The sequence below is a fragment of the Bufo gargarizans genome, chromosome 10 (genome assembly GCF_014858855.1).
Source record: "Bufo gargarizans isolate SCDJY-AF-19 chromosome 10, ASM1485885v1, whole genome shotgun sequence".
NCBI classification, from domain to species: domain Eukaryota; kingdom Metazoa; phylum Chordata; class Amphibia; order Anura; family Bufonidae; genus Bufo; species Bufo gargarizans.
The window spans coordinates 50,886,271-50,913,915 of NC_058089.1; the positions used below are offsets into that span (position 1 = coordinate 50,886,271).

A 27,645-nucleotide genomic window follows, 5' to 3' on the forward strand; every position below is an offset into this window, starting at 1 on the left:
TACACTTTCTCATGGAAAAAAAAAATGTTGACTGCACCATCGTATTACCTATTACAGAAGTAAGCTCCCGTAAAACTAATGTAGCCCCCCAGTGCCTACAGGTCTGCAATATAGACCCAAGTAACTCCTTGTGCCATTGTATTGTGCCCCACAGCTAAAAGAAATTCCAAGTTCTCTGCATCAAGGGACTCCGCTAAATTTTTGTAAGAGTTTAAAAAAAAGATTCCCTTTTATAACAAAAAATGGCAACATTTCAAAAACAAAGAGTTAAAATTAGAAACAGTATTTATGCCTTTTACCTTAGGAAACATATATGTTCTTCCATGGTTCTCAAGTTCTTACAAAAATGAGGTTTGAGTCATTAGGACAGTAACTATATTGGGTGCAGAGGTTGTGGTCAAACCCAGGAGGTCCTATATAAGGAGCCCAGTACTGAAAATGAAGTGTGATAAATGGGGACCTCAGTAGGTTACCATTCCTGGTAGCAAATACGGCTTCAGTGTTACCATCAGATAGATATATCTGTGATAGACATGCCAACCCTAGAAATACTGGGTAGATATACAAGAACACATAATAGCCATAGCATCTGGGAATGGAAAATAAGCCATAAATCCAGTTTTAGAAGGTATTAGCATCGGACCATATATACGTGGCACATCTTATGGAGGCTGAGCCGTGGTGTGGTAATTTCTACAAACCACAATATCATATTTCCTTGCATATACCGTATCGGGAATGAATAATAGCTGTTTTGCATAACCAAAGGGGTTCTTTAAAAAGTCCTTACTGTATGTGCATTCTAAATTAAGACTCAAATCTAATAGGATTCTATCTCCAAGCATTCCTAGGCTGGAAAGCAGACGTTCATTAGTTTCAGGGGCTCTTTGGCTCTCTGTTTCATGGCTTAGCATTATTTCTTACTAAATAATAGAAATCTCAAGCAGACAGAGACTTGTTTGTACAGCCGGCCAGAGATCGGGTTCTAAGCCAAATTTACTCAAGGTTCTCAGTTTACCTGCTTCGGACTAGCGCCAGCCTGAGAAACCTTTCAATGTTGAGAGGAATGAGTGCTCGCTCAATGAAACTTTTCACCAACTAGACCTGAAGTTAAGATTGCATTGCAATGTATGTATTATACTGTATATTCTGAGGGAGTGTTGGATAGTTTTTTTTTCTTGCTAACAGCCTTGTATAACCTCAGAACTGCTAGCACAGGGGTGCACAACCTTTGACCTGGGTACCACATTCATCTTGCAGTGTCATTCTGTGCAGAACCAACCATCTAGTCACAGATTTGCTTGTCTCTGTCTTGGTGGCTGTGCACATGTATTTGAAGTGGCATGTAATGGCAATGCAGCACTGTGTATATGCCTCTGGGTCTCCCATAGATAAGCAGAATGTGGGTCTCCTGACCCTTGCGTGGATCTTCATGAAGGAGTAAAATGTGATGGAGAGTTACATAGTTAAATAGTTAATACGGTTGAAAAAAGACATAAGTCCATCAAGTTCAACCAAGGGATAGGTGGGGAAGCGAATCCTAGTTGGCTATGTAAAATTACAGCTGCTAACAAAGAACGGCTCTTACTCTGGTGGACCTGGTTCATCCATGTATTCAATGATTGGCCATTAATTTGAAGCTGTAGGCCAGACTCCCTAGGTCAGTGTTCCTAGACTCCAGTCCTCAGAGCCCACCTACGGGTCATGTTTTTAGGATTTCCTTAGTATTGAGCTGGTGATATAATTAGTGTCAATGTCTTAGGACTTACCACAGGTGTCCATTCTGTGGGCTATTCTCAAATCCTGACTGGTAGGTGGGCCCTGAGGACTGGAGTTGTGGAACTCTGCCCTAGGTGATATCAGCGATTCACCAAGGGATTCAAGTCAGACCAGTGGTGGTCATAAGATGACTCCTTTAAAAGGAATAATATTTTTTTAGATAAGGGGCAGAAGGTGTTTATAAAATAAAAGAAGCATTACTCACCTCACTGGTTCCCTGCCACTGCCATTCTGACATTTACCGGTCTCCCCTTGGTGCTTGACTGTGGCATCTCCTGCCACTTCATAAGTGTTTAGCCTGGACCAGGAAATGGAGACCAGTTGGGACCTGCTAAGCATCAGAACGGCAGTGGTGGGGAATCGGTAAGGTAAGTAATGCCTTTTATTTTTTGTAACCCATTCTGCTCCATATCTACAAAAATGTATTCCACCAGATGACCCATCTAATTTTCTGTATTGTTCATGAAAGTGATACTACAAGTGAAGGCATGTGTTATTAATAAAAATTATGGCATCTATGTTAAAAATGGTCCTCAGGGTGCAAGTCAATAATGTTTAATCGACAGCAATCATAAAGATAAAAAAGTAATAATGTACATTATCCAGATACGCATCCATGACATTCCTGGATTCGGTAAACATCACTGGACAGATATATTTTATAGTTGCTTTATATTATAGTATATTCATTGCTGTGTGTGTCGGAATAACTACACATCAGCACTGTAAAACCGTGCGTCTATCAATGATGCATCGGCAACAGCACAATAAACACCATCATCAGTAGCAGGGACTGTTAAGACATGGGAGGACTGTTGCACAGCAGGATCTTTAGAGCAGAGCAGAGTCAGTCACCATTACTGGTATATAGTCCGGCCCAAATGGGTTGCTCAGAAGTGTAAACAATGGGAGCAACTCATCTGTAGCCAACTACACAGTTGCCCTTCCTGTCTTGACTAATCCACACTGACATGGCCGAAGGTTTGATTGCGAGTAATACTGATATATTTTACCAACATAACAAAAAGTAATTCATCAGTTTGGTCTTGAGGTCAATAGAAAAATGATTTAATAATTTACATATATAAATAAAAATCAAAGTTTAGTAACCAAACGTCATTCGGCTTTATCCATTTGAATAAAAATATCATAAAATCCCTTGTAGGTTCTTATTCATTTAGGCACTGTTACCATAACTTAACAGCAAAGCATTTGGTGCAATGAAGCACATGAGATGAAGTCATGGAGTCCTCACACCTGGAACTCAAACATGTCTGTCTGTTTTTTGGCCAGTTTAGCAACTTCTTCTCTTATGGCTTTAACCAGTGCGGCTGTGGATAGATTTGTGATGGAGGCGTCCGGAGTGTCAGTGTCTGCTAGACTTTGTTGAGAAGCTCCAATAGATGGTCCAGTAGCATGGTCTAGGCTTGGATGTAAATTCACTGGCTGGCCAAACTGCCTGGGAAGTCGAGAAGGAGAGTTCTGTGGGTATCTTGACCTGGGATACGCTTCAATGTATCCTGGAAGTGGAACCTAAAGTAACAAGAAATATCTAGATATTTAGCATTTTTCAGACAAAGTAATAATAAGTAACTTTAAAGGGAACCTGTCATCAACTTTATGCTACCCATACTAACATCAGAATAAAGTAGAGACAGGTGAGTTGATTTCAGTGGTCTGTCATTTATATGTTAAAAGTAAGTGGTTGCCAAGAACCAGCATCACAATCATTGTAGACTGGGCCTGGAAAAGAGTCCCGGCCACCTGAGAAGAGTCATGTTATTCATGAATTCCTGCTCTCCTGCCCACCTGCTGATGGCTGACAGTCTTCTACCTAGATTTCTCCCTTTTTCTCTTAGAGACAACTGCCAATCATTGCAGACTGGGCCTGGAAAAGAGTCACGGCCACCTGAGAAGAGTCCTGGTTATTCATGGATTCCTGCTCTCCTGGCCAACTGCTGATGGCTGACAGTCTTCTACCTAGATTTCTCTCTTTCCCTCTAGGAGACAACTGCCAATCATCAGCAGATGGGCGAGAGAGCAGGAGATTATGAATAACCAGGACTTTTCTCAGGTAGACTGGACTCTTTTCAAGGCCTGGTCTGCAATGATTATTATGCTTGTTCTCAGCAACTGCTTACTTTTAGCTCATGAGTGACACACGGCTGAGATCGGCATTTCTGTCACTATTTTATGCTGCCCTCAGTGAGGTTAGCATGAAGTTGATGACAGATTCCCTTTAAAGACTATGGACATTTTCATGGCAATTTTTTAATGATTATATTTGAGTCATTTTGGGCAAATTTTTTTTTGCCATTGGTCTTTATTAAAAACGTTTACTCATTTCTGAGATACAAGAGTTAAAAATCAGTCTGTTTTATTTGAATTTCATTGTCTGACGGCTCATGTGTAGCTCTTCTCTCTGATCTCCTGACCTTATAAACACTGTCTGCCCAAATTCACATCTCAACTTGAAAATTATCGAATTAGTCTTTAGCAGAAGAAAAAAAATCTATGCCTTAGACCATGGATGTCAAACTTATGGCCCTCCAGATGTTGCAAAACTACAACTCCCATCATTCCCTGATAGCTGTAGTATGCCCAGGCATGATGGGAGTTGTAGTTTTGCAACAGCTGGAGGGCCACGAGTTTGACATCCCTGCCTTAGACCCTAACTTTCTGTTGGGTGTGGGAAAGAGTATGGATCTAATAGAAAAGATCAGTAAGACCATCATTTTTTCACTTGAGTGTTACCAGAATCTACCGACCACACAACAACCAGTAAGGTGGGGTGGGTTAGGTTAGTGCTTGAGTCTTTTTACTCACTGGTTATAGTAGATGTTCTTGTCATGTGTCCAAAATAGAAAAACAATTTTTTTTCACATAGGTGGGGGTGATCAGATTATAATCTTAATGTATGGACCTTGCCATGCAGCGTTATGACCCACCTATAGCTTCTGTGACCCCAAGGGTAATAAAAGAAAAGACTTACCGAGTCTGCCCACTGTCCCGGCAAATCATTCTCTCCTGAGTACGACATCCAGGACTGGTTCCGGTAGGAAGCTGGTGGTTGTGGAATGTAATAACCGGAGTATCCAGCCCTGTTCCCTGGTATGGCGAATACAGCAGGCAATGAGTTACCTGACAAAGTAATGCATTGATTGAGATAGAGTATGTCCTGGAACCACCATAAAATTACAGTGACAATGGATCTACTGAGACAATGAGTTGTCACTAGCTATTACATGCCATTAATAGGGGTTTCAATATTCATAGCCAATCCTCAATATCTCCTGTGTGATGCCATATTACAAAGATATTCTCACCTAGATGAGCACTTCTGTAATAAGAGTCTGATGGAGCATACCATATATGAAACGCACACCAAAAACCTATGCGTACCTCCATATAAAATTGGAGGCTTATAGAATGGCCCCATAGACTGCTATATGCTATGGTTAAGGTTATATGTAGCCATGGAGTGTGGGAGGAAACCCATGCAAACATGGGAAGAACATAGAAACTCCATACAGATGTTGCCCTTGGTCAGATTCAAACCTAGGAGCCCAGTGCTGCAAGGCACCAGTGCTACCCACTGAGCCACCATGCTGCCCACATCCCAATCTCCCCATCTCTCAGCTAATCTGCACTAGTAATCAGATTTTTGGCAATCACTGCTGCCAAGTATACGTGATTATTGGGTATATAGAAAACATCGGATTCTGCACACTGCAGATTTCCAGCAACGGATTGCCCTCGGTTACACACAGTTGACTGTAGCTTTATTTATGGATAAACACGACATTGTGGCATATGGGTCACGCCGTAATTGTGTCATGTACTGTACTATTATCATCTGTTACAAATTCTAACACAGCTAATGAGCGGCTGTCTCTTGTGGAGAGAGGAATAGAGCAGAATGTGTACATATCTCTTGGGGAGGAAACATGGGAACGGTACAAACATAACATTAACATAACAGGCATGCCTTAGAGGTCTCGGAACAATACAATTATCCGCCTGGTACAGTGTGCAGGTATTCAAATGCTATAGGTATTGCTAACAGGTTAAACATGTCCAAGGTGACCTTTAGTGCACGTGAACTACCAATGGATGGAAGGTCCCGTGCTCTTGACAATGTTGCTGGCTTCATTCAATGAAAGTGTTAGTACTTTAGGGCTGAAAAGTTCTAGCAAAGGTAATCCTTGGACATGTGGGTACGTGAAGTTACCTAATAACTGTATCTGACCATAGTAGTGATTGCCCACCACTCTACAGTGACGTAGATGGTCAAGAGCTTGGAGATGTCTATAGCTTTAGGCTATTGGGATCATTTTGACCCCATGCTGCTAATTCATATAGGTGGCTCTTTGGATAAGATATCTTCATAGTTCTCTACAGTCATGTATCGGGGTGGACATATCATATGTGCAACGTGTGTAGATGCACAGGGGCACTGTTGCTACTTTAGAAAACTAATACTATAAGGGTCCATTCACACGTCCGCAATTTAGTTCCGCAAAATTGCGGGACCCATTCATTTCTATGGGGCAGCACTTCCAGGTCTGCAATTCCGATCCCTGAAAAATATAGAACATGTCCTATTCTTGTCAGCAATTGCGGACAAGAATAGGCATTTTCTATTAAGTGCCGGCGACGTCAGTGTTTTGTGGATCCACGGATCCGTGGATCCGCAAAACACACACGGACGTGTGAATGGACCCTAAGGGTCTATTCACATGTCCCTAGTTCTGGGTCCGCATCCATTCCTCAATTTTGCAGAACAGGTGCTGGACCCTTTCATTTCAATGGGGCCTGCAAAAGATGCGGACAGCACACCATGTGCTGTCCTCATTCGTAGTTCCGTTCCGCGGCCCCGCAAAAAAAAAAAAAGAGCATGTCCTATTCTTACCCGCAATCGCGGACAAGAATAGGCTTTTCTAGCATAGGGCCGGCCATGTGCGGTCTGCAAAACACTTACGGACGTGTGAATGGACCCTTAGGGTCTATTCACACATCCGCAAAATTGTGGAACGGGTGCAGACCCATTCATTTTCAACGGGGCCGCAAAAGATGCGGACAGCACACCGTCTGCTATCCGCACTACCGTTCTATGGCCCCGCAAAAAAATAGAACATGTCCTATTCTTGTCCGCTGCCACAGACAAGAAAAGGCATTTCTATCATAGTGCCGGCCATGTGCGGTCCACAAAATGCAAAACGCACATGGCCGGTGTCCGTGTTTGCGGATCTCCAATTTGCGGACCACAAAACAGTTGCAGACGTGTGAATGGACCCTAAATCTTATTAGATTGCAGTACATGTTCGGGACAATTACGGTCTAGACTGGCACACCAGTGAGGTTTTTTCTGGAGAGCCATGAATAAGGATCTCTATGGCTAGCATCCCGCTGTCATCTAGTATACTGCTCTTGACCAAGGACTTTCTGTTGTCAGTGCCCATCACTGCAGGCATACAACGAATCCTCTTTAAGAAGACCACCCAAAATTGCATTGATAAGCATTCTTCTTCTGCAAAAAACAGATGGCCAGTATGGTAGAACGGAATATCTGTCTGGATGAGGAAGTTGCCTTCTCAAAGAGGTGGTTTATAATACATTATTTGATATCTATGTATATTAAGCCCTAGAGCCATTTTACAAACAGTCTATCACCGTATTGCCATAGGCATTCCACAAAACCTGAGCAGACTCATGGCCCATAGCCTCCCACATGGTTGTTAATGAATTCTAATGGTAATGATGAATATTATAATAAAGCAGTATAACAGGTGATAACACTTCAGTAAATGGTTGCCCATGGATTAAGTATCTTAGCACATGTTCATGGTGACGTTGCCTCACCTGAATAATTTGATACCGACTGATTTGTTTGGGCCACAGGGACTGGCACCCTTGAAACGGCTGGAAACCTCCCATGCTCACCTGGACCTGGGTCATTTCCACCAGGCTCTGGCACCCTGTTCTTGTTTGCCATATCTGATGTAGACCTATATAGGATAGCACAATACTGGTTACTGCATAGGATCACATACATACCAAAATAATAAAATCATTATTAATGCAATTCTAAAAATATCTCATTACATTTTTGTGCATTAGGAGGAGCTTTACATTTTTAACATGCAATGTCACTGACAGCCACTAGGTGTCACTATATCAAATACTACAATATTTTTTCTATGCTATCTGGGTAATTTCTACTATGCAACAAAGCATTTTCTGTTGATGCATTGAGTCAATAATAATATATAGGTTATGGTTATGCTAAAACAGTTTTTTCATTCTAACTACATACCCCTCTAAACAGAGTTACTCCTGCAATACAAACATACAATTGTGCAAGTGTCCGTTATACTGTACAAGAACAACCGTGACATATAGCTAGAAAACAAAAAGAAAATCTCACTTGAAGCCATACTGTGTCCAGATCAATAGTGCAATACAATACCCATATAGAAGCCATACAATGCCCAAAGCAATAGTGCAATATCCTGATAGAAACCATACAATTCCCAGATCAATAGTGCAATACAATACCCATACAAAAGCCATACAATGCCCAGATTTATAGTGCAATATTCTGATAGAAACCATACAATGCCCACATCAATAGTGCAATACAATACCCAGATAGAAACCATATAATGCCCAGATCAATAGAAGCCATACTGTGTCCAGATCAATAGTGCAATACAATACCCATATAGAAGCCATACTGTGTCCAGATTAATAGTGCAATATCCTGATAGAAACCATACAATGCCCAGATCAATAGTGCAATACAATACCCAGATAGAAACCATATAATTCCCAAATTAGTAGTGCAATACAATATGCAGATAGAACCCATTTAACGCCCAGATCAATAATGCAATAATCAGATAGAAACTATACAGTGCCCAGATCAACAGTGCAATACAATACCCAGATAAAAGCCATACAATGTCCAAATCAATAGGGCAATACCCAGACAGACGACATACAATGCCCAAATCAATAGTGGAATACCCAGATAGAAGCCATACTGTGCCCAAATCAATAGTGGAATACCCAGATAGAAGACATACTGTGCCCAGATCAATAGTGGAATACCCAGATAGAAGCCATAGTGTGCCCATATCAATAGGGCAATACCCAGATAGAAGCCATACTGTGCCCAGATCAATAGTACTCACTGGCTCAGGCTGTACAGTTTACTGCTTGCATTATGAGCATCTATGCTGGCTCCAGGCCAAAAGAGGCCTACGGCCTGTGCATTCAAAAATATTTAAAATAAATATTTGAACAAATTCTGGGATTTCAGTAATAAAATAAATATGGCCATCGCTGTTCAACCAAAATATGGAGGATCTAGTCAATTATTGTTGGGATCTGCTAATGATCTGATGTCTTTGGACACTATCAATGCATATTAGCTGCTCATTCCCAGGACAAATGTTGGCTGGCCATGTTGGAATAGTTTTGCCTGTCCCTCTTTTCCACATTAGGCAGATCCCAGGTTTTTATACACATCACATATCAGCTATGTTCCACTTCTTATGGGCTAAAGAAAAAAAAGCTAACTGATAGTAAGCCCATCAACCACTAGGTGGCAGAATTTACCAGGAAAAGAGGAGTATTGATTTGCAGCTGGCGGAACCGTCAATTAAAATGCAAAAAAAAAAAAACTGTCACTATTACTGCAGTGATTTTGCTTGAATCGCACAGCAACTAAAGCAGGTGTTCCCTGTTTATTGTACGGTACGTGAGAATCTCTCTGTCAAGTCATTTGGAGGTCATAAAAAAATGATTTTCACATCCTGCAGCACCAGGAGGACGTTATGGAGAATTATCCTAATTTTGGGATGGGTTTTAGATGATCTATAGAGCCTTCTTTACTTGCATACGGTTCTCAGATGGCAGGAGCAGTGCAGGAGGCCACACCATTACATTAAAACATAGCAAAAGCCACAAGGATATACATTTGGTGTTTCACTGCAGCATTAGGCCTCATGCACACGACCGTTGCCGTTTTCCGTTTTTTTTCGCGGACCCATTGACTATCAATGGGTCAGTGGAAAAATCGGAAAATGCACCGTTTGGCAGCCGCATCCGTGATCCGTGTTTCCTGGCCGTGAAAAAAATATGACCTGTCCTATTTGTTTCACGGCCTACGGTTCACGGACCCATTCAAGTCAATGGGTCCGTAAAAAAACCACGGATGCACACAAGATTGCCATCCGCGTCCGTGATCCGTGTCCGTTTTTTCCTATCATTTCAATGGCAAACTTGACTTAGATTTTTTTTTCAATTTTCATGTACGGGGGATCCTCCAAAAAACAAGGAAGACCCACGGACGAAAAAACGATCACGGACCTACGGACCCCGTTTTTGCAGACCTTAAAACTGTGTGCATGAGGCCTTACTGAGATTTCTGGAGGAAGAAGCTCTAGGAAATGTTACCATTTACTAACCACTGTGTATGCCTCCGTTTATTTGGACCCATAGAAAAGAGTGGAAAATGAGGCAAAAACACAAAGTAACAAGGCATGCTAAATATTAAAAGACTCCTTATGAACATGTAGTGGGACAGATTGGTTGACCATCTATTGTGTGTGGGCATCATTCAAGTCTTTCCTCACAGCAGATGTTGAGGGAGATAAGGGTGGTGCTCAATCTTTTTGCTTTTGGGGAGATAATCCACTGTCGGGGTACCTGGCAGCATCTTTCTTTATTTTCCCCATTCAGGACACATGCATGCTCAGCTCAGCCGAATGGGTCAGGCAATACTCTTAGTCAAGAAACAGGAAGAGGTCAGGGGTGTCAGATTTGGTGCCAATCCATGAAACTAATCTGAGGTCAGGGCAAGCAGAAAAGGGTCAATACAGTAAATAGGCTAGTTGGAAGGTCAGAATCGGTAAACAGGCAGAAGTTGGTACATGGGCAGACGGACAGAACTGCATACACTTCACAAGGTAAAGAACTGAAAGTTCAGGCACCTTCCCCTAGATCAGAGATGGCGAACCTTTTAGAGACCGAGTGCCCAAACTGCAACCCAAAACACACTTATTTATCGCAAAGTGCCAACACGGTAATTTAACCTAAATACTACAGTCCAATATAGTATATCTGCCATGTACTTTATCATTTAGCTACAATACCCTGCCTACATTCAAGCACTGCCTGAGCTGTTCATAGTGCAGTCGATAAATGGCAGGAAAAGTCTAAGGCATATTGGTACACCATAGACTTTTTCCAAGGTGCGGGTGCCCACAGAGAGGGCCTCTGAGTGCCGCCTCTGGCAGCCGTGCCATAGGTTCGCCACCACTGCTAGAGGGGAAGGTGCCTCTCTTCTGCTCATAAAGGGCCAGAGCGCACACATCCTTGTCTCATCCAGCCAAAGACTGGTCACTTCAATCTGGATATACCCAGAAGTGACCAGTCTTTGGCTGGATGAGACACGGATGCATGCCCTCTGGCCCTTTATGAGCAGAAGAGAGTGCGTGAACCCCAGGAACAGACCGGGGAACCTTACAAGAAGTGCAGGCCACACAATCCTTTATGCTTCCTTTTTGCTGGATTTCTACTATCTTTGTCCAAGTTGTCTAAAGAAAAACTAATGGGAGCAGCCCTGTGGTTGGCAATGGTAAAAGTACTAGACAGGTACATGGTAAGCATTGGGAATACTGCATACACTGCTTGCCCACGTTGTAGGGTTTGTCTTTGTCACATTAAAGGGTTACCAGTTCTACCTGTATGAAAAACTATAAGATTTTCCAAATGGAGATTTATAATACCGCTGCCTGCTGGGCAATGAATGAACAGAAAGCAGCTGGCAATTTTTGCACAACTAATAGGCTTTCTACGCAGCCCTCTGACATTGGCAAATGTAGTCTCCAAGAAAGAACACAGCGGGAAACAGAAATATCAGCCGATATTACATTCACAGTGGAGTTTTGAATGGAAATGTCCCTTTTAATACCTAAAATAAGCGAAACAGTTCAGGACTTAAGAAGATGTCCTGTAATGAGTCCCTTGAAATATAACAGTCACTGATGAGTAACTTGTGGACGAGTCCTTGTGATAAAGCAATTATGCCAGCATTTACTACAGCATAGCAAACCATTTAATTGAGTAGTTATTAAAGGAGTAGTCCCCATTATTTCTGTATAACCGTACTGGAAATGCAACAAGCCGTGCAACTGTGTGTCTATCAAATGACCAGAATGGATCTGTATCGTATTTCCTATTAAATCACAGCGAGCAAAGATCGTGAAAACCATAAGGAATCAATACAGAAAGGGTACTGGAAAAACGGACATTTAATGGCAAAAAACTGAATTCCCCTTTAAATGGGTCATACCCCCAAAAGGTATCCACAGCATAGGTTATACATAATGGCTTGTGGAGGGTTTGACCACTGGAACATCCCTCAATCTTGAGAAAGAGGGTTTCCCAAGTCCCCTCTCTGAGTGGAGCAGTAGAGCACATGTCGGTCAGTAGACAGCACTCCTTCAGTTTCACTAAGGTGAATGGAGTGGTGGACCAACGCACGCACAACCACCCCTCGTTTTCAGGATGGTGAGGTGTTCCCTCGGATAAGTGATAAATAATTCTAGTGTGATAACCCCTTTAATGTAGAAATAGGACATAAAATTAGCTTTACCTCCTTAGAGAAGGGACAGCAACAGGACCTGTCCGGGGGGGTACCGGTGGTGGCGGAGAACCTACGACCATTTCAGGTAGTTGAGAAAATCGGTAATTCTGTTGGAGAAGAAAAATATTTAGGAAATCGCTTAACATACATCTAGTGTTTCTCTGGTCAAACCAACAGAACGTTTTGTACATGAATGGAAAAAAATTAAAGGGGTTTTGCAACTTTTTTTTATACTGATCGGTGGGGTCAGACACCTAGGACCACTGCCGATCAGCTATTTGAGAAGGCCACGGCACTCACAGGAGTTCAGCAGCCATCTTGAAGCTTTCCCTAGGCCAGTGACATAGCTTTCATCGGTCACATGGCCTAGACGCAGCTCAGCCCCATTCAAGTGAATGGGTGTCAGCTGCGATACCGAGTACAGCCGCTATATAATGTACGGCAAGCTGCGAGGAGGCCGCGGAGCTCCGAGGGCGCGGCGACCTTCCTCACGCAGCCGATTGGGGGGGGGGGTCCCAGGTGTCTGATCCCCACCTATCAGATACTGATGACCTATCCAGGGGACAGATCTTCAGTTAAAAACAGTCAAAAACGTCCTTTTGCAAAGGTAAATTCTGAGTACATTGCATCTTATGGCAGAAATTTTGATGACCGGGGGACCGATTATAGGCCAGTTTATTTTAATCAATCATTTGCAAGATTGATGAGTTACATAAAACAGAAGTATATAAATCTCTCTCCCATCCTGATAGATTGCTACAATGTATCATTGCTAGTAAAATGTATAAGTTTAACTACCTGCTGTTTCGTTTAGGGCTCTTTCACACTTGCGTTCTTTTCTTCCGGCATAGAGTTCCGTCGTCGGGGCTCTATGCCGGAAGAATCCTGATCAGTTTTATCCTAATGCATTCTGAATGGAGAGAAATCCGTTTAGGATGCATCAGGATGTCTTCAGTTCCGGACCCGAACGTTTTTTGGCCGGAGAAAATACTGCAGCATGCTGTGCTTTTTGCTCCGGCCAAAAATCCTGAAGACTTGCCGCAAGGCCGGATCCGGAATGAATGCCCATTGAAAGGCATTGATCCGGATCCGGCCTTAAGCTAAACGTCGTTTCGCTTTTTCTGAATAGTTACCATGGCTGCCGGGACGCTAAAGTCCTGGCAGCCATGGTAAAGTGTAGTGGGGAGCGGGGGAGCAGTATACTTACCGTCCGTGCGGCTCCCGGGGCGCTCCAGAGTGACGTCAGGGCGCCCCACGCGCATGGATGACGTGATCGCATGGCACGTCATCCATGCGCATGGGGCGCTCTGACGTCATTCTGGAGCGCCCCGGGAGCCGCACGGACTGTAAGTATACTGCTCCCCCGCTCCCCACTACTACTATGGCAACCAGGACTTTAATAGCGTCCTGAATGCCATAGTAACACTGAACGCATTTTGAAGACGGATCCGTCTTCAAATGCTTTCAGTACACTTGCGTTTTTCCAGATCCGGCGTGTAATTCCGGCAAGTGGAGTACACGCCGGATTTGGACAACGCAAGTGTGAAAGAGCCCTTACAGAGGATTTCCTAGATTTGATACAATTGTAGCAAGTTTTATTTATTTATTTTTTAAGTTCTGTACAAGGGTGTACATGTCAAGGTGTCAGGAAGGGCTGGCAGAGCATGTGCATTGTGTGGTAGGTGCCGGGATTGGGGAGAGTGCCAAACAGCCATAATGTGTTTGCTGGCGTATTTAGCTAGGGCAGCAAAATTAATATTTGCCCCAAATGAAGGAAAGCTTCTGGTTTTGTTTTTGTTATACTGAGCAGCTTTACTACTTTGGTGCCAGTGTGTGGATCATCTTCTGTGTGATAGGCATTAAAATTCTATCTACCAGGTAGCAATGTACATATGGGTCATATACTGGCTTCATCTTTCTCCTCATCTGACTGCTCTAATGTCTCCTTATCACTTACTTTTATTAACAGCAGCAACACATCAGGGGACTTAACCCTAAAACTGCCTTATTGAAGAGATTACTGTTACATTAGTTATAGGTAAGCAAGGTAAGGGTTAACTCCCCTAACTTGTCGCTACAATAAACAAAAGTTAGTTATAAGGAGACTTGAGAAGCAGCATCACTAAGGTGAAAGAATCAACATAAATCATTAGTCTTATCTGTAAAGTGCTGCCGCCATCCCTCCTGACACCCTAGGCACATGCCCTCATGTGCCTTGTTGTAAATACGGCCCTGGGTAGGTACCAAGGAAAAATGTCCCATTGTTACCAACATAGTTCTACATAAAAAGCATAGACATGGTTCAGGCTGTAGCTGCAAAGTCGTTATAAAAAAATGAAGGGGGGGGGAATTTGACAATCGTTACTGCAATGCACATAATCTACAGCACCATTGTCACTGGTCTAGTAACATAGTAACGTAGTAACATAGTATATAAGGCCGAAAAAAGACATTCGTCCATCCAGTTCGGACTGTTATCCTGCAAGTTGATCCAGAGGAAGGCAAAAAAAAAAAAAAAACTGTGAGGTAGAAGCCAATTTTCCCCACTTTAGGGGAAAAAAAATCCTTCCCGACTCGAATCAGGCATCAGAATAACTCCCTGGATCACCGACCCATCTCTTAGGCTTCACATGAATAATCTGGAGTGGTCTTCATCCATTGTGGCATGGGCTGTTCAACTACTGTAGCTAAATACTGCTCCCCTCTAATCCCTAGCTGCATCCTGATTAAGCCTTTAATTCTTATATGATTTGCTAACATTTTGAATTACTTATGTAGATATATGTTGATTACAGTTCAGCTGCCCACTAGCAACATATCTAGTGTTGTGCACTTAGGCATGCTATCTATCAAGTTTTCTGGTTATTAGGCCTCATGCACACGACCGTTGTTGTGTTCCGTTCCGCAAAATGGGGTCCCGTTGTTCCGTGATCGGTTTCCGTTTTTGTTTCCGTGTGTCTTCCTTTATTTTTGGAGGATCACCAGACATAAAGGAATGTAAAAAAAAAAGTCTAAGACAGGTTTGCCATGCAAATGATAGGAATAAAACGGACGCGGATAACAATCTTGTGTGCCTCCATGTTTTTTAGCGGTCCCATTGACTTGAACGGGTCCGCGAACCGTTTTCCGCGGAAATAATAGGACAGGTTATATTTTTTTGACGGACTGGAACCACGGATCACGGACGCGGATGGCAAACGGTGCACTATATTTTCAACTGCTCCATAGAAATGAACGGGTCCGCACCTGAAACGTTAAAATCGGCGTAACGGACGCGGACGCAAACAACGGTCGTGTGCACGAGGCCTTAATGTGACCTTGGAACATTGTAGTGCTAAGAAATATCAAAAGGGGTATTCTGATGGGGCAAATGACACAGCAGGTCCATTACATCGACCAATTGTCTGAATGTGATCTTTAACCATTTCAAAGAAAAGATGAATTTTTTGATTTAGGGGAAAATGTTCTGTACAAAAATGTTATATTATCATACATTGTACAAAGCAGTAAGGGGTTAATCTGGAAGTGGAATTTTTTCTGTGCATTTCAATATGCAGACCTATATACCGAAAACACAGCAGTCTGCAATGTAGATTGTATGCAAGAATACAGCAGGCTGGGCAATTTCTGTGACGTATCCAGACAAGCTTACTGAAATGCCTCTAATTAGCTCTGGGCTATAAGCCGCTTGTCACCCATTCTGTGACTCTCATAGCATCTCCGCCATCATCCTATTCTGTCATCATTCATTTATTCTCTTTCCATAAGTGATTTATATCCCTGGATGCTGAATAAACAGATATGAAGAGTCCGATCATCGCCACAGAATATACTCTCCGTGATATATTTTACCTATATGTATATTATTTATTATATTAGTGTCTGTTTCTGTGTTCCTCATATTCATTGTATATACAGTCATGTCGTAAATGTTGGCACCCATGACATTTTTCAAGAAACACATGTTTTGCTGTACACATGTTTATTCCCTTTGTGTGTATTGGAACAAAACCAAAAAAGGGAGGACAAAAAGCAAGTTGTACATAATGTCACACCAAACTCCAAAAATGGGCTGGACAAAATGATTGGCACCCATAACTTAATATTTGGTTGCACACCCTTTGGAAAAAATAACTGAAATCAGTAGCTTCCTATAACCATTCAATAAGCTTCTGACACCTCTCACCCGGAATTTCGGACCACTCTTCCTTAGCAAACTGCTCCAGGTCTCTCCTATTGGAAGGGCGCCTTTTCCCAACAGAAATTTTAAGATCTCTCCACAGGTGTTCAATGGGATTTAGATCTGGACTCATTGGCCACTTCAGAACTCTCCAGCGCTTTGTTGCCATCCATTTATGGGTGCTTTTTGACGTATGTTTGGGGTCATTGTCCTGCTGGAAGACCTAAGATCTTGGACGCAAACCCAGCTTTCTGAGAACTGGGCTCTACAGTCCGACCCAAAATCCGTTGGTAATCCTCAGATTTCATGATGCCTTGCACACATTCAAGGCACCCAGTGCCAGAGGCAGCAAAACAACCACAAAACATCAATGAACCTCCACCATATTTCATTGTAGATACTGTGTTCTTTTCTTTGTAGGCTCATTCCGTTTTCAGTAGAATGATGTGCATTACCAAAAAGATCTATCTTGGTCTCATCTGTCCACAAGACGTTTTCCCAGAAGGATTTTGGCTTACTCAAGTTCATTTTTGCAAAATGTAGTCTTGCTTTTTTATGTCTCTGTGTCAGCAGTGGGGTCCTCCTGGGTCTCCTGCCATAGCGTTTCATTTCATTTAAATGTCAACGGATAGTTTGCGCTGACACTGATGCTCCCTGAGCCTGCAGGACAGCTTGTTTGGGGCTGCTTAGCCACCATCCGGACTATCCTGCGTTGACACCTTTCATCAATTTTTCTCTTCCGTCCACGCCAAGGGAGATTAGCTACAGTGCCATGGGTTGCAAACTTCTTGATAATGTTGCGCACTGTGGACAAAGGCAAATCTAGATCTCTGGAGATAGACTTGTAACCTTGAGATTGTCAATATTTTTCCACAATTTTGGTTCTCTTCTCTTTCTGTTGTCCATGCTTAGTGTGGCGCGCACACACACATTATACGAAGACTAAGTGAACTTCTCTCCTTTTTATCTGCTTTCATGTGTGATTTTTATATTGCCCACACCTGTTACTTGCCCCAGGTGAGTTTCAATGAGCATCACATGCTTGAAACAATCTTATTTATCCACAATTTTGAAAAAGTGCCAATAATTTGGAGTTTGGTGTGACATTATGTCCAATTTGCTTTTTTTCCTCCCTTTTTTCCTGTGGCATGGGTGGTGAAGAAAACAGGCCGAAAATGTTCTAAATGTACACCAGCAAGGAAACTGGCGTAGATTTAGATTGGCGGTGGATGCGCCGAAGTTATGTAGAAGCAGGCGCCTGTACATTACTTCAGCGGATCCATCGCCAGCTCAGGGGTTATAAGGATCGACCGGTGTCGAAAACGACAGTCTTAATAAATGACCCCCATAATCTTGAATATAATCTTATTTTAGGCTGATTATTCCATAAATGTTTGATAGATGTGTGTCCCACATTTGCATCTATCTTGAGAATGGGGGTCTCCAACCACTGGTCCTACCCTACTACCTTCAGGCTGGAATGGATACAGAGGTTCTCTTCTTTCACTGCTATTGGAGTCGTGGAAGCTTCAGGGTCTTCATACCTCTGAGACAGGTGTAAATCTCTGAAGTCTTATCAGGTATTTATGGCGTATCCTGTAGCTATCGGGGAATACCCCTTTGAACAATTAAGGAACATTATACATAAATTACATTATGTATAATGACAGTCTGAGCTGCATTCTTAGCTGGATGACAACCCTTTTACCAGTGGTTACTTTAACCATTGACAACCCAGTAAAAAGGTAAAAGTTGGCTGGATATGGTGAACTATCTTCTATAGTTTGATGTTTTAGCTCTTTTTTATATATATTTTTTAACATATTACATTACAGATGGCAACTAAACTGTAAGTTGAAAATAACTTACTGGTCTGGGCAGACTGTACTGATATACCTCTGGCCCATAAGTCGGTACCCACTGCATGCGAGGCCGTGACATTGTGCCAGGGGCACTGGTGACAACTTCTGAATATGGCATATGCTGAACGGAGGCATAGGGATCCGCTTGCCGTTTGGCTCCACCATGCCCTGCGGATGCCAAGCTAAAAGCTTCCTCCAGCAACAAGTGCATCTGCTGCCGCACTTCATCAATAGATGGCTGGGAGCTCAGGGTGGATGTCTCCGAATGGCCTTTAGCTTGACGAGGTTTGATATACGTTCTTGCTTGCTTTATCCTATCGATATTTGTTTCTTCAATGACTTCAGGTTCCGTCTAAGAGAAAAGAATCAAAAAGCGTAATGTAATACACATTACAATGTTCAATACTCAATACGTACATCATTAAAAAAATTCAATATAACATTAGAAATGTAAGAGAATGAAGCTCCTCATAGACATGAGTCAAGAGATGAACTTCACAAGTTGTAGACAAATCTCAGGTGAAATTTGAAATTTTTAGAGGACCACACAGTCTCAAGTCCAACACCAAACACATATCTGCTGAAAACTGAATCACAAGAGTTGGATTGTCTTTGGCTGCTTGCCATTCATCATCTTGTGTCCTTTGGCTTTCCACCCAATGAGACATAAAGGGAACACCCATACTGGCCTTTTTTTTTTTTTTTTAAGACATCGATTTCTCTTCATGTGACTTCAATAGCCATCAACTCAAAGCTTAGACATCCATGAACTGGCCTGTTTATGGCCACCTAGAACTATGTGAAAGTTTCCTTCCAGATGGCAACTTGACACATTGCTAAAGGCTTGATTCGTCTCATTGTTAATCTGTTTGATTTCCCGTATAACCTCTTTCTTTGCTTTTCCAATATACCAGTGACCTACTTGGGTAAAAGTGCAACATTTTAATTATTCCAAGCACCATCAGGCTTGTCCAGGATTCAAAAGGCAAGGCTGCTTTTTGCCAAAAACATTGCCACAATTCCACATGTCAATCAATTATGTCTGGTATTCCAGTTGAACTCCATTAAAATAAAGGGGGTTAAGCCACTGTACCACATATAGTCTGTGGACAGGTGTGGTGATGCTGTTTGTAGAAGAAAGTAGGCCATGTTTTCATAAATCTAGAAAAGCCCTTGAATTTTTTTTTATGTTACAGAGATTGCCTGACCTTAGAAGAGCAGATGAGATCAAGGCATTTCTAGAGTCAACTACAACTATAAATATCTAAAGTGAGCAGAGCTCAGGGTAACGATGATATTTTTATTAGATACTCCAAACATCACAGAAATCTTTTTTGACCAGTAGTCCTTCATCAAACTGTCTGATTAGGGAAATTTGAGAGATAAAGCATCAAAGCCATTCAAAGGAGGTTTAATTGAAAGCAGACCCTACTTTCCTGTAGCACAAGGAAGTATTATAAATTTCTGGAAGGTAGTCCGTCAGGATCAGTTAGATCATCGGAATGTACTCAACTTGATCATGATTAGATACTAGGGGTGCTCCCAGCAATCAGAAATGATAACCAAGTGGTCCATGGAAGCAGGTTCAGATGAGTATGCTGATATGTGAGAGCCAAAGCCCTGTCCTTTGCAGAGCTTTATGTGTCAGGACTCGGACTAGCGTCAAGATGTGGCAACAGTATGAAAATGCATGCCATTCATTATACAGAAAGTCACCTATAGGGGGCAGTGAAGAGAGTTTTTTACATATGAGGTAGAGTTCCCATTATTTAGGCATTTTTATTATTAGTCCATACACCTGCCATTTCAATTAGGAAAAAAGTGAGAAGCGGTAAAATGATGTCTCCCAAATGGCGCTGTATGAAGAAAATAATTTCCACATAGCTTTTTAGGTGTGGTAGTGGTGCAGCTCAGTTCTGCACCACTACCCACGAGGTGCAAAGAAAACAATACGTTACCAGACTGGTACCAGATTGCAGTTAATGAGTTAAACGTTTTTTCTTTTCCAAGTTCTCTGCGGCTTTTTCTCAGCCACACATTGATTTTTTTTTGCCCACAGGGAAATTATTAAGTGTCCGTTTAAACAGTTCCAGCTTCCTAGGAGGATTTACTGTTCTGCAGACTCTCACCAGTGACCGCGGCAATACACAGGACAGCATTGCCATAAGTGATCCCAGAGAAAACATCAGATTACTGAGCACCTACATCTACTGTGCTACAGAAGGGAAAACATATCTGATTGGTAGGTGGATAGATAGATAGATAGATAGATAGATAGATAGATAGATAGATAGATAGATAGATAGACTTAATACAAGATAATCCTTATGTATTCAGGCTCTAATGTTATGCAGTTGATAATAGCCAAGACAAAATTAAGGTTAGGGGCAAGAATCGGATTCAGATAGATAAAAACTATTTTTGTCCCTATTTTAGATGGAATAGCCATCATTTACAGTTATTTAACATAGTAACATAGTAACATAGTATATAAGGCCGAAAAAAGACATTTGTCCATCCAGTTAGGATGTAAATCTATAGAAGGAGCAGTGGGGTCTAATACAGACACAATATAATGTAAGAACGGCGCACAGGTAGATAAATAACCTGGAGATATACTGCATAGCGCAGAAGGCGGTTTAATGATACAAGATCGATGTTGTTTACTGCCTGCATCTCCAACATATAAATTCTCCCATTTCTGCAGGTTCCCGGGTTTCTAAGATTAATAAGCATCGGCCTGACCCAGTTCCTGTGGAAGGTGAAGTGTAAATGGCTGGAACCACGCACAACCGAAAATAAGTGCAAAATTCACAATGTGAAGAATTATTGGACAACTATATGAAAGCATTAAAAATGCACCCTGTAGTGGAAGCCCTAGCAGCATTTGCTATGGGACCCATTGCCTAAAGTTCACCAGACCCTACAGCCACTGGTAATATCTGAGCTAAGAGATGTCAGTTGCTGTGGCATTTGCTTTAGCTGGTATAGGGAAAGGGACAGCACCAACCAGCAGCAGTAACTTTACTAGCACTCATAATGTTGTGCCCATTCACAAGAAAGGTAGTAGGGAGAAATCAGGCAACTATAGGCCAGTAAGCCTGACATCAATAGTGGGGAAATTAATGGAAACCATACTTAAGGAGAGGATTGTGGAACATCTAAAATCCCATGGATTGAAAGATGAAAAACAGCATGGGTTTACTTCAGGGAGATCATGCCAAACTAATTTCTATTAATTTTTTTGAGGTGACTAAAATAATAGATGGCGGAGGTGCAGTAGACATCGCTTATCTAGACTTTAGTAAGGCTTTTGATACTGTCCCACATAGAAGGCTTATCAATAAATTGCAGTCTTTGGGCTTGGACTCCCATATTGTTGAATGGATTAGGCAGTAGCTGAGGGACAGGCAACAGAGGGTTGTAGTCAATGGAGTATATTCAGACCAGGGTCTTGTTACCAGTGGGGTACCTCAGGGATCTGTTCTGGGACCCATATTGTTTAATATCTTTATCAGCAAAATTGCAGAAGGCCTCGATGGTAAGGTGTGTCTTTTTGCTGATGACACAAAGATTTGTAACAGGGTTGATGTTTCTGGAGGGATACACCAGATGAAAAAGGATTTAGGAAAACTAGAGGAATGGTCAAAAATCTGGCAACTAAAATTAAATGTTGATAAGTGCAAGTTAATGCACCTGGGACGTAAAAACCCAAGAGCAGAATATAAAATCAGTGATACAGTCCTAACCTCAGTATCTGAGGAAAGGGATGTAGGAGTCATTATTTCAGAAGACTTAAAGGTAGGCAGACAATGTCACAGAGCAGCAGGAGATGCTAGCAGAATGCTTGGGTGTATAGGGAGAGGCATTACCAGTAGACAGAGGGAGGTGCTCATGCCGCTCTACAGAGCACTAGTGAGACCTCATTTGGAGTATTGTGCTCAGTACTGGAGACCATATCTCCAGAAGGATATTGATACTTTGGAGAGAGTTCAGAGAAGAGCTACTAAACTGGTACATGGATTGCCGGATAAAACTTATCAGGAAAGATTAATGGACCTTAACATGTATAGCTTGGAAGAAAGATGAGACAGAGGGGATATGAGAGAAACTGCTAAATACATAAAGGGAATCAACAAGGTAAAAGAGGAGAGAATATTTAAAAGAAGAAAAACTGCTACAAGAGGACATCGTTTTAGAGGGGCAGAGGTTTAAAAGTAATATCAGGAAGTATTACTTTACTGAGAGAGTAGTGGATGCATGGAATAGCCTTCCTGCAGAAGTGGTAGCTGCAAGTACAGTGGAGGAGTTTAAGCATGCATGGGATAGGCATAAGGCCATCCTTCATATAAGATAGGGCCAGGGGCTATTTATAGTATTCAGTATATTGGGCAGACTAGATGGGCCAAATGGTTCTTATCTGCCGACACATTCTATGTTTCTAGGTTTCTAGGTTTCATAAATGCTTAAAGGGTTTGTTCACACGTGGGAGCCTTTCAGGCAGACCCCTTCCCCCTAGTGTGGCTGGACCTGCAGATAGAATCATACTGACTTGATCCCAGTGGCTGTGTTCCAGCTCCTTTTTTTCGGCAGTGCCACTGCAGCTTTCAGGTCTCCCTGCGTCAACATTTAGTTTGATGTGGGTCAGATGGCTGCTGCAACCAAAGACTAGCTGCAGCGGTAATGTGTCCCCCATGTATTACATGACCCAGTAGTGACATGACACATGGGGGGCACATCACCATTACAGCAGCCACGTATTCTGCATCAAACCGAATGTTGATGCAGGGAGACCTGAGACCTGCTGCAGGGCCAGGGGAGCATAGGAACCAAAACCAGAAGCGGGGATCAATAAATATGATTCTCTCCACAAGTTTGGCCACAATGGGGGGGGGGGGAGTCTGCCCAAAAGGCCCCCAATGGTTAACAACCTCTTTAGTCTATGCTTTTCAGATTTTATGCAAGAGGTTGTAAGTATGAGCAAAACTGGACTCACCCACATACCCAGACATGCCGTGATGGCTGCTATACATGGACTATAAAACTATGTTTGTATATAAGTCCAGCCGAACAACAGAGCACAGTTGACAGATCTACTCACAAAAGTGGAGTTTCCCTTTAAATGACTAAAATCAGCTGGAAGCTAAAAAGCCTCGACAGGGGAATACATACCATAGTTCTTACTATGTAGCTTCTATGGGGCCCATGATAAAAGGGGTCTGTCCAAAATGGTGGTATGTGATACCATAAACCTGCAAGTAGGGGGGGCATATATATATATTTTTTTTTATGGGGACCATTCTGCACCAGGTATCTCACAACGACCACAGGCTACGCTGTATAAGGTTGTGTCAAATTTCACAGTATAAAAAAAACTCTAAAACAAAACTTTTAGTAATCATGCAGTTAAAATAAAATATCCAAGGATACACAAAATAAACCACAAACTGATTAATTATCAGATAAACAAAAATAATAAATCATGCCCACATACATAGATGGGAACCAAAAGATAAATTACAAGTACATCCAGCAGCCATATCAGTTCTGGTGCATCTTGGCACGTCTGATAACGTGCAGCATAAATCTGGCAGGTTGGGTAACCTTTTTTACTCATGGTTTAGTTGTACCGGGCATCAACTGAAGAGAAGTCACCTTGAAGACAGGGTCGGCAGATGGATCTGTCCCTACTTTACCCCTGTCCAGGGTGGATTGGCTATAGACCTTACATGGAAATTTCCCGGTGGGCCGATGCCCAGGGGGCCGCCTGAGTCCTCCTCACAGCCGGCCGGTGGAAGTTTTTGCGGATGTATTTTGTGCTGCTCAGTGGCAATATTTTGTGATGGACTGTGGTTTTTGGCTCTGTTGGGGTGGTATAATGTGCCGCAATATGGTATTGCTGGCCCTGCCTACTTGTGTTGACCCTGCCTTCCATCAATTTGGACGGGGCCACTTTTATTTTTTTTCCAGGGCCACTTTAAGTTCCCAGTGCAGCCCTACCCCTGTGGCTACCCCTGCCTAAAGGTGGAGCACCCACCCCAAAAGGAGGGACCCCACTTCTAGGTGGCTAAACCCTCTGATGTCACCAGTAAGGCCCTGATCAACTTCATCAATTTGGCATGTTACACCCATTTTCCTTTCTTATACCACCTCACTGTTGTCATACCTGTATATCAATAATATTCACCACAAAACGGGGCACTTTTTTGATAAATGCTATGACTGTCCTTAGGGATGCCTGTTTTTCTGGACAGTTTTCAAAAATCATTGGTGAATTATTATTTTTTTAAATTGCAAGCGATTTCTTAGTAATCCCAACATTAAATGGGTATTCCCATCTGGGACATGTATGGCATATATTTAGGATATGGCATGAATGCCCAATAGGTGCGGGTCTCACCTCTGGGACCTACTCTCAACTCAAGAAAGGGGCCCCAAAGTGAATGCAGAGGATGCAGCACTCTGTAAAACATTACAGGGTTTGGTTAGAAAACTCAGCAGGAAGTTGATGAAAACAGGAAGTTCTGCATGTAAACATCCTGCCAGAATGCAGTGATGCTGAGAACAGGGGAAGGAAAGGGCTGACATGAAAATCAGGTCTATGGGGCAAATATAAACAGTGTCTGGGCAGATGAAATGAGGCCGGAAAAATTCTTTAATTAACCACTTCAGCCCCGCTAGCTAAAACCCCCTTCATGACCAGAGCACTTTTTACACTTCGGCACTACACTACTTTCACCATTTATCGCTCGGTCATGCAACTTACCACCCAAATGAATTTTACCTCCTTTTCTTCTCACTAATAGAGCTTTCATTTGGTGGTATTTTATTGCTGCTGACATTTTTACTTTTTTTGTTATTAATCGAAATGTAACAATTTTTTTGAAAAAAAATGACATTTTTCACTTTCAGCTGTAAAATTTTGCAAAAAAAACGACATCCATATATAAATTTTTCGCTAAATTTATAGTTCTACATGTCTTTGATAAAAAAAAATGTTTGGGCAAAAAAAAATGGTTTGGGTAAAAGTTATAGCATTTACAAACTATGGTACAAAAATGTGAATTTCCGCATTTTGAAGCAGCTCTGACTTTCTGAGCAACTGTCATGATTCCTGAGGTTCTACAATGCCCAGACAGTAGAAAAACCCCACAAATGACCCCATTTCGGAAAGTAGACACCCTAAGGTATTCGCTGATGGGCATAGTGAGTTCATAGAACTTTTTATTTTTTGTCACAAGTTAGCGGAAAATGATGATGATTTTTTATTTTTATTTTTTTCTTACAAAGTCTCATATTCCACTAACTTGCGACAAAAAATAAAAAATTCTAGGAACTCGCCATGCCCCTCACGGAATACCTTGGGGTGTCTTCTTTCCAAAATGGGGTCACTTGTGGGGTAGTTATACTGCCCTGGCAATTTAGGGGCCCAAATGTGTGAGAAGAACTTTGCAATCGAAATGTGTAAAAAATGACCGGTGAAATCCGAAAGGTGCACTTTGGAATATGTGCCCCTTTGCCCACCTTGGCTGCAAAAAAGTGCCACACATCTGGTATCGCCGTACTCAGGAGAAGTTGGGGAATGTGTTTTGGGGTGTCATTTTACATATACCCATGCTGGGTGAGAGAAATATCTTGGCAAAAGACAACTTTTCCAATTTTTTTATACAAAGTTGGCATTTGACCAAGATATTTTTCTCACCCAGCATGGGTATATGTAAAATGACACCCCAAAACACATTCCCCAACTTCTCCTGAGTACGGCGATACCAGATGTGTGACACTTTTTTGCAGCCAAGGTGGGCAAAGGGGCATATATTTCAAAGTGCACCTTTCGGATTTCGCATTACATTTTTTACACATTTTGATTGCAAGGTACTTCTTACACATTTGGGCCCCTAAATTGCCAGGGCAGTATAACTACCCCACAAGTGACCCCATTTTGGAAAGAAGACACCCCAAGGTATTCCGTGAGGGGCACGGCGAGTTCCTAGAATTTTTTATTTTTTGTCGCAAGTGGACTCAATATGCCCCTCACGGAATACCTTGGGGTGTCTTCTTTCCGAAATGGGGTCACATGTGGGGTATTTATACTGCCCTGGCTTTTTAGGGGCCCTAAAGCGTGAGAAGAAGTCTGGAATATAAATGTCTAAAAATGTTTACGCATTTGGATTCCGTGAGGGGTATGGTGAGTTCATGTGAGATTTTATTTTTTGACACAAGTTAGTGGAATATGAGACTTAGTAAGAAAAAACAAAAACAAAAAAAATTTCCGCTAACTTGTGCCAAAAAAAATGTCTGAATGGAGCTTTACCAGGGGGGTGATCAATGACAGGGGGGTGATCAATGACAGGGGGGTGATCACCCATATAGACTCCCTGATCACCCCCCTGTCATTGATCACCCCCCTGTAAGGCTCCATTCAGACGTCTGTATGATTTTTACGGATCCATGGATACATGGATCGGATCCACAAAACACATGCGGACGTCTGAATGGAGCCTTACAGGGGGGTGATCAATGACAGGGGGTGATCAGGGTGATCACCCCCCTGTCACTGATCACCCCCCCTGTAAGGCTCCATTCAGACGTCCGCATGATTTTTACGGATCCATGGATACATGGATCGGATCCACAAAATACATGCGGACGTCTGAATGGAGCCTTACAGGGGGGGTGATCAATGACAGGGGGTGATCAGGGTGATCAGGGTGATCACCCCCCTGTCACTGATCACCCCCCCTGTAAGGCTCCATTCAGACGTCCGCATGATTTTTACGGATCCATGGATACATGGATCGGATCCACAAAACACATGCGGACGTCTGAATGGAGCCTTACAGGGGGGTGATCAATGACAGGGGGTGATCAGGGTGATCACCCCCCTGTCACTGATCACCCCCCCTGTAAGGCTCCATTCAGACGTCCGCATGATTTTTACGGATCCATGGATACATGGATCGGATCCACAAAACACATGCGGACGTCTGAATGGAGCCTTACAGGGGGGTGATCAATGACAGGGGGTGATCAGGGTGATCACCCCCCTGTCACTGATCACCCTCCCTGTAAGGCTCCATTCAGACGTCCGCATGATTTTTACGGATCCATGGATACATGGATCGGATCCACAAAACACATGCGGACGTCTGAATGGAGCCTTACAG

General features: G+C 42.5%; 1 protein-coding gene across 1 annotated transcript in view; it reads right to left on the reverse strand.

The window, feature by feature from the left end:
* Positions 1–2,411: 2,411 nt before the first annotated feature.
* KIAA1549L (KIAA1549 like) overlaps positions 2,412–27,645 on the reverse strand; it is a 72,620-nt gene continuing 47,386 nt past the window's right edge. Inside the window, exons 16-20 of the mRNA XM_044270633.1 lie at positions 18,486–18,830; positions 12,446–12,543; positions 7,642–7,787; positions 4,772–4,920; positions 2,412–3,312 (exon numbers count right to left, since the gene is read on the reverse strand). Of these exons, the coding sequence (XP_044126568.1) occupies positions 3,031–3,312; positions 4,772–4,920; positions 7,642–7,787; positions 12,446–12,543; positions 18,486–18,830 (1,020 nt within the window). The 3' untranslated portion in view covers positions 2,412–3,030. The remainder of the gene's footprint in view (positions 3,313–4,771; positions 4,921–7,641; positions 7,788–12,445; positions 12,544–18,485; positions 18,831–27,645) is intronic.